We start from the raw sequence: 7,497 nt of genomic DNA, 5'->3' as shown, positions 1-7,497 counted from the left end.
TGCCAGTGTATCTCTTGTTTTTTCCATATCCCCCAAGATTCATATGGAGGTCTGGCAGGGCAGCACCTGATGTCAGGGACAGGATCTGACTTATTGTTGTCCTTTCATTAATTTCTTAAATTCCCAGAAAAAGTGGTGGACCCACTGGAGATGACTCACAGTGTGTAGAAAGATTTGCCATCTTCTGCCCGGGGTCTCTCTTTTGTCCCATCATTTTTTTCTGATTTCCATAGCCCTTTTCAAAGTGACCTGGCTCTCTAAAATAAAAACACAGTTCTCCTCCAGTTGTTTCCTAGCAGACCTTATTTAGTAATTCTGTTGTTTTGCTCCCAGAAACGAGTAGATACATTAATTGGAATAGCTTAGAAAAGCCAGGACCATATTCTCTAACAGTTAAATTAAGTTCCTTTGCAAAACCCATCAGGGCCCTGGAGAAAATCAGGGAAATCTTTAGATTCCTTAATTCTTGTTTAAGTACAGGGAATGTATACAATCTCTGTTTCCTCTGTCCTTTGAGATTGTTCTTTCTGGTTCTTCTGTCCTGAGTGCAATTTACCTGTGCTTCTCCTAGAAGCCTCTAATTTCCAATCAAGATAAGCTTCCAATTTATGCAGTTTTCATTTTAGTGCTGGCTTTTTATTTTTTCTAATTTTGTATGCAAAAATTAATTTAGGCATCAAAAGAGCTAGATTTTGGGCATCTTAAATTGCTATCGCTTCTAGTTAATTCTTCCTACTTCTGTAAGTACTTATAAGTAAAGATTTTCTGTTAATTGCATAGCTACAATGGCTGGGGTCTGGGAGTTTCCAGCCTTGGAGGCACAATTTCCTGTGTTCTATTCAGTTTTGTTTTGAGATCTGTAGGGTCTGCACAAATTTCTAGGGATTCTAAGTAGTAAGTTGGAAGTGTGCCGTGTGTGAGTTGAGCTCCAAGGGGCTTTTATCTCCCGAGTCATCTCAGACCCTTTTACATGTCTCAGTTACTTTCCCTGGTCATTTAATACAGCTGTGAGGACTCGGACCATAGGTAAGAATCCTCTATGTGTGTGTTCCTGGACAAGTCAAATATTTAGTTACAGTTGAGTTGAGATTCCATATGGGCCTCCTGCGTGCCATGGGGGATGCCCCCTGGCACCTCCACAGAGATTTTAAGTCACCTAAGAATGCACAAGATTCAAGCTGGAGGGAGGGCTTGCCCTTTATCTTCATTCAGAGCCAAACAAGTTCACGCCCTCATTTATCCAGCAAAAGGTTTTGGTCAGACCCTCAGAAATCAATTCCAATTAAAAAGCCAAAGTTAAAAACCACACATCCATTTTTTCCCCCATCCTTAGTTGTCTTGACCCTTATCTATAGCCTAGGTTCTATTGAACACTCAACTTTTAGCTCCACCATCAGGATTAAAAAACAAAACACAAAACAACAACAACAACAAAAGCCTGAATTTAACTCCAGACATAAAGGAAGGAAGAAAAGAACATCCTTCTAGGCAAAAGGCAAGGACCTCTCTCTTTCTCCATTGCAACTAGTTACCTGACAGGGAGAGCTTTGGGGAATGACCTTGTGTGATTTTACAGTGTTCCTGGGTGGATGGACATTGTCTTGCAGTTGGCGGGGTGCTTACTACAAACTTCCCCATCCAGGACCAAGCAACCTTGTCACTGGAGTCTTCTAGCGGCAAGCACCTTAACAGCGTTTAAATGCTTGTCTCATGCCCACACAGCACAGCAGTCTGCTGAGAGAGAGAAAACCCCATGTCCAGATGAAAAAATGCAAAGAGGAAGGAAACACAGTTAGTCATGTCCTTCAAACCAAGGTGGCAAAGACAACCAGCTTACCAGTGACAAAACGATCTAAGTCATAGTAAGAACACCCATGTTATGGCACCAAATATGTTACCAGTGAGATGAGGAAACCTCGGTTCTTGTCTTCTTGAAGGAAAGATTTCAGTCCAGAGACAAAGTGCAGCAAAGCCAGTGAGAACTTATTGGCTGCAGCAAAAACACCCCTGGGACGGTGAGACAAGGGCTTAGCATACAAGCAACAGGAGAGCCCACGCTGGGCTGCTCTGGCTCACTGGGAAGTCAGGGTTCCAGGGGGTTAGGACGGGATGAGCTGCCACTGCCATTGTTCCCCTGGTTGCAGTCTAGTGGGGTGTCTTAGAGGGAAGAATTGGGGGGAAGGGAATGACAAAGGCATGCTTCCCTTGGTGAGAGTATGCACTGGGTCCTTCATGTTGAGGGTATTTATCTCCCTCCTGTGTTGCAGACCAACGAGACACACCAGACTCAGACTCCGAACTGTGTTCAAATTAAGAGAGCTTTATTAGTTGCTTGGGGACTGTCCCATCCTATGCAGAGGAGAGAGCAGCCCCGAGCTTAGGGGGTAGGTTGCTTATATAGTTGTCTTTGCCTGTGTTAAGGAATTTGGGCTAAGGGTTTGCGAGCAGGCAAGCATGTACAGAAGCAGATATTTGTGGTTAGCAGTTTCAGTGTACACAAAACAATGATTATCTATCTATACAATGCAGTGGTTATTAACTCTAGCAGCTAGTTCTTGCCATTCCCTTAAAATCCAAGGGATAAGGTCTGCCTAATGGAAAATTTTTCTGTACATTCACATAGCATGTGTTTGTCCTTCACACCTGCAGGTGGGAATCTTAGGGGAGGTCTCAGGGGAGGGTCTCAATAGAATATTTATCAGTTTTCCAGGTGTGCTTTTTCAGGGTTGTGGTCTTTGCCAATTGGTCAGAGCCAAAGGAAGGTCAATGCAGTTGGTCCTGAGGCAGCCATGGAGTCACCTGTCTGGTTTTGATGTTTTTCTGTACCTGGAGTTAAAATACAACCAAGACCTAGATGTTCTCCTTAGGGAGGAAAAGGTCAGGGGGTCCAAACTGCATGACCAGCCATATGCTAGGATACAAAAAATTAGCCTAGGTGTGAGGTCCTTGTTTTTTGTTTTGCCCCTTGCTAAGTACCTGGGGCTTTCTGTCCTGGTGAGCTTCTGCAGTTGGCCCACTGTCCTTGCTTTGCTCCTGTCTAACCACATATCACAACTACACATTGGACTCCTCCTCCTACAGGCTCCCTTCTTAGAGAAGGGCTCCCTTCCTAAAGGGGAGGGATCCCCGCCATAGAAAAAGGCACCCTCCCTCAGAGAGGGGACTCCATGCCTGGAGTGGGGATCCCCACCTAGAGGGGGAGTGAGGGTTTCCCTCCCCAGGGAGGGGCTGCGCTCCCTCCATAGTGCAGGGGCCTCTCTCTGTGGGGCGTGGGGTTCCTTCCTTACCACAGGGAGGGTACTCCTTCCAAGGTGAGGGGTTGGGGGGCCTCTGGAGCACAGGGTTCCCTCCTTAGCAAGGGGATCCCGCAGTAGTGAAGGGAGATCCCTCCCCGGAGATCCCTCCCCATCCCGATGGAGCGGTTCCCTCCTTAGAAAGGGGGAGGGAGTCTGTGTAGGGAGAGGATGGATCTCCTTTCCAGGGATGGAGCCCCGCTCTGGGTAGGGAGCCCGCCCCTAACTGTCAGGGATTCGGGTGCGCCTGCGCTCTGAGGGGCCAGCGCCCGCCCCTCACAATCTCGACGCCAGAGACCTGCGCCCCAGCGCGTGGGGCACGCAAGCCGGCCCCTCCCGACCGCGGCGCCTGCGCACTGCGGCGTGGCGCCGGCCCCGCCCCACCATGGCGCCGGCCAAAGCCGCAGCCTGCGCTTTGCAGGCTGCCCTTCCTTTTCGTGGCGGCGGGAGGGGCGGGGCGAGACGGGCCTGCGCCCCCGGGCAGCGATCATGTGACCGGGAAGATGGCGGCCTTCCCCTGGTAAGGGCTGTGCAGCAGTGGGGCTTGGGGACGGCTTGTCCTGGCGTGTCCTTGTCTCTGTCTCCGTCTCGGAGCGTGTGCTCAGTGTGTGTGAGCTCCTCCACTGGGTGCTGGGGAGCCTCCCGCCCCACGCCGGTTGTCCACCCGGGGAGCTCCGTGGGCCGGCCGGCGGGATCTTGGTTCTCTCCAGGGCCACGCTCCGGCGTCCGTTTCCCAGGAGAGCCGGTGCGGGTTCCGGGCGCTGGATGCCGAGGACGGACGCAGCTGAGCCCGGACAACGGGCGCCGGTTTGCTCCCCAGGCCCCTCAGTGCATCTAGAGGAGACGCTCTTCTCTTCTGGGCCGTGTGCCCTGCCCGAGCGTCCCGCCGGGCTCCGCTGCAGCGCTGCAGACTGCCCTTTGCCCTCGCGGGCTGGCGGTTTCCCGGGAAAGACGCACAGGGTAGAAGGCGCCCAGGGGAGGTTGCAGAAAGGCAGAGGCAAAAACGGTTTTGCAGGATGTGCGGGGGCGTGCACCTGCAGGGGCTGCCGGGCCCAGCGAGCTTCTGTGGCTGCAGTGGTTGGAGCCCCGAGCGGGCTCCCCGAGTATGTGGAGGACGCAGCCGGTTGTGATTATGATGATGGAGTTATTTGGGGATTGAGTTCATGCTTGTGTCTCAGAAAGGAAGATAATTTTCTGATTTTTCTTCCCAAATAATGTGAAATGGTTTACATGGAATGAGAGAGTAAATGCAAGAATATTCAGCCAATCAACGTAAGAAACATTCAAACCTGGGAAGAATTTTGTGAATTTATTTGAGCCAAACTGTTCACACACGCAGGGAAGCAAAACCTCAACGACGCGAGATAATCCAGAGAATGGCAGCGTTGCACCTTAATTTATACATTACCATCTAAAGAGAAGGCGGGACTGGGTTACCTGAAATCCACTGGCGATAGAGTAGGGAAGTAGGGGAAACTAAAGCAAGGAAATCTCTGGGGTTGGATGACAAGTAAAATGATAGACACAGACATCTTTTACACAGGTGGGCACAGGATAGTTAACAGCCAACAATTAACATGATAATAACAATGAGGGGATTTGTGGTTTCTGCCCTGATGCATAGGTTCTGCTCTGAGGGGTCTGGAAGAAAGGAAGTTACCCCACATTCCAAAGGTGTGTCATCTTAGATGCAAGAAAAAGAAAAGGCAGTAGGATCACTTAAGGTGAAAATCCACCTTTGTCAGGGAAGATGCCATGAACTGCTTTTAGTTAAAGTTTTAATTTCAGACCATCCTTTGTGGTTACTTTAAGTCTTTGAGTTTGCAAGGCTGTAACACAGGCCTTCCATGAGTTTGTCAGGTTAGCATGTGGCCCCTTTTTGTTCACAAGTCCCAGACCTTAGAAATAATCAGATACAGGCAGACCTTGGGGATTTTGTCGGTTGGGTTCCAGACCACTGCAGTAAAGTGAGTTGTAATCAAAGTTTGCTAGTGGAGTGTCGTACCTTCAGTTTGTTAAAAAAAAGGGGGGGGGGCAATATCTGTTAAGTACAATAAAGCCAAGTGCAATAAAACGAGGTCGGCCTGTACAACCTTCTGGGTTTCTGCTTGCTTCACAGCTGTCTTCCCTTCACCCAGCTACCTGTGTCTTCCTTCCAAAGCTTGCACACACTAAAACAGGATTGGGTGCCACTGAGGTCTTCCAACCCAGAGTTTTCTTTGACCTGGTCATATGAAGCGGCTTTTAGGGATTTATTAAGGCTTACGCACAAAAATGGGAGAAACACCTGGCCTCAGTTATCTGGAATGTTGTTATTAGAAAATTCAGGAAGATGCTGTTTTCATCTCTGCCTCTCAGTGTGTTTTACCCTTGCTGTTTTCACTTTAAAAATTACGAACGGAGAGAGGTGCATCTGAGGTCTCCAAAATTCTTAATCTGGCCATGCTCAAGACATTTTTCTGTGCGGTAGCACATGGTCATCATTCAGTTTCCCCACCTTTGTTGCTCCTTAGGTAAGAGACTGAGTTTTAACTATACCTGGATCCCCAGTGCCTGGCATGGAACTTAGCAGATAGTAGGTGCTCAGTAAAATTTTGGAATGCATGAAGAAACTGAGCCCCACAGAGGAGAAATGTGTTTCTGCCACTGTTTTTGACATATATCAAGCCTTTATGTTGTGCCACACACTGTGCTAAGTGTTTAACTTGCAGCATCTTATGTAATTCTTAACAGCTCTGCTTTTCTGATGAGGAAATTGAAGGAGAAGGATGAGGCAGTTAGTTCACTTAGTCCCGGAACCCACAGGAGTGCTGAGGTTTTCAGCCCAGAGCCTGGGACCTTACTCATTGTTGAGGTTTCTGGGTTTTGGTGCCCTACTGTGTTGTCCTGGGTCTTTCCAGAATTCCTTTTGTCACAAATGTTATCTCTGATATGTTTTGGGTTAGCCTAACATGTGATATGTCCAGTGCGTCCTGCATCACATTTCCTATTTGCTCCCCTGTAACTGCAGGAAATGCCAAGGAGCAAAAAGTAAATTTGAGAAAATAATAAAGTATAAAGAAGTGGTAGAAAAAAATAAAAATACAGCACTTTGACATGACTTCAGGAAGGGGAAACATTTCTCTTTTTTTAAAGGTTTTCCCAGAAGCTTTTATTTATTTTCCAAAGAACTCCCCTCAAACTTCAAAATAATAACAATAATAATAATAATAATAATATGAAAGCTCAGCCCTTAAAAAAAAAAGGCAGATAATTGCTTAATTTTTCAGGTTTTAAACACTAATGGATGGTCTATAGGAGGTTTGAATTGGAGTTGGGCTGCCTTGGTTTGAATCCTGCATGCTCCTGTCATGTCCCAACAGAGAGAGGAAAGTGGGCATACTAATAGCACCGTCACAGTAAGAAATGTCCAAATCTATGGAGAATGTTTATGAGTTTATTTGAAACAAACTTACAATAATACCTGGGAGGCAGTCTCAACAGAGAGTGCTCCAGAGAACGGCGCAGTTTATTTTGTAAATTAGAATCAAAGGAGGAGATGTAAGGAGGGGGTACATGAAATTCATGAGTGGTAGACTAATGGGGTAGGGGAAGCAAAGCAGGGAAGTCTCTGAGCTTGGATTAAGAATTAAACAGAGAGACATACTTTTGTTCAGTGGGTAGAGGATAGTTAACATTTACAGCACGAGGAGATGGTATACAGGGAACAAGATAACCATGAGGAGTTCTGTGGTTTCTTGTTCTGGGGAGAGGTGCCCTGAGGGGTCTGGAAAAAAACAGGATTACCCTGACAGTATTGGATGCAAACAGACAGGTAAAGATTGACCTTTGTCAAGGAAACTGCAGGCCTAAGATGTGAATTTTTTTGTTCAGACAATCTTGTGCTGTTTTGTATGTCTCTTGAGTTGGTAAGGCCACCATATGGGCCTCCCCTGAGCTTTAGTTTAGTATGTGGCCCTTTTTCCTTCCTCGGCACCTACCTCCTAGGGTTGATGAAATGAGGAACTTGGAGGTGAAAAGCTTGACCTGATACCTGGTATACAATAATCACCTAATAAATGAGAACTGTTATTATTTCACAGCAAGTCATATAGTGCTTTTGAGGTATTGCTTTTCCCAGCTGTTGATTGATTTGGTAGTTATTATAGAGATGAAAACATTTGCAGCTGAATTTCTGGTCAGGTGATATTTCTGTTCATTCTAT

General features: G+C 47.1%; 1 protein-coding gene across 3 annotated transcripts in view; it reads left to right on the top strand.

The window, feature by feature from the left end:
- Window positions 1-3,783: 3,783 nt before the first annotated feature.
- The window catches only part of VPS35L (VPS35 endosomal protein sorting factor like), a 143,539-nt gene continuing 139,825 nt past the window's right edge, over window positions 3,784-7,497 (top strand). For all 3 annotated transcript variants that reach the window (XR_004961631.1, XM_036278769.1, XM_036278770.1), the window contains exon 1: window positions 3,784-3,813. Coding sequence is in view for 2 of the 3 variants with exons in the window: in XM_036278769.1 (XP_036134662.1) it covers window positions 3,797-3,813 (17 nt within the window). In the remaining variant the exon portion in view is untranslated. The remainder of the gene's footprint in view (window positions 3,814-7,497) is intronic.

Source organism: Molossus molossus, unplaced genomic scaffold (assembly GCF_014108415.1).
Source record: "Molossus molossus isolate mMolMol1 unplaced genomic scaffold, mMolMol1.p scaffold_m16_p_3, whole genome shotgun sequence".
NCBI lineage: Eukaryota > Metazoa > Chordata > Mammalia > Chiroptera > Molossidae > Molossus > Molossus molossus.
The sequence above is the reverse complement of the archived record's forward strand: the minus strand, read 5'-3'. Positions and strand labels throughout refer to the sequence as shown.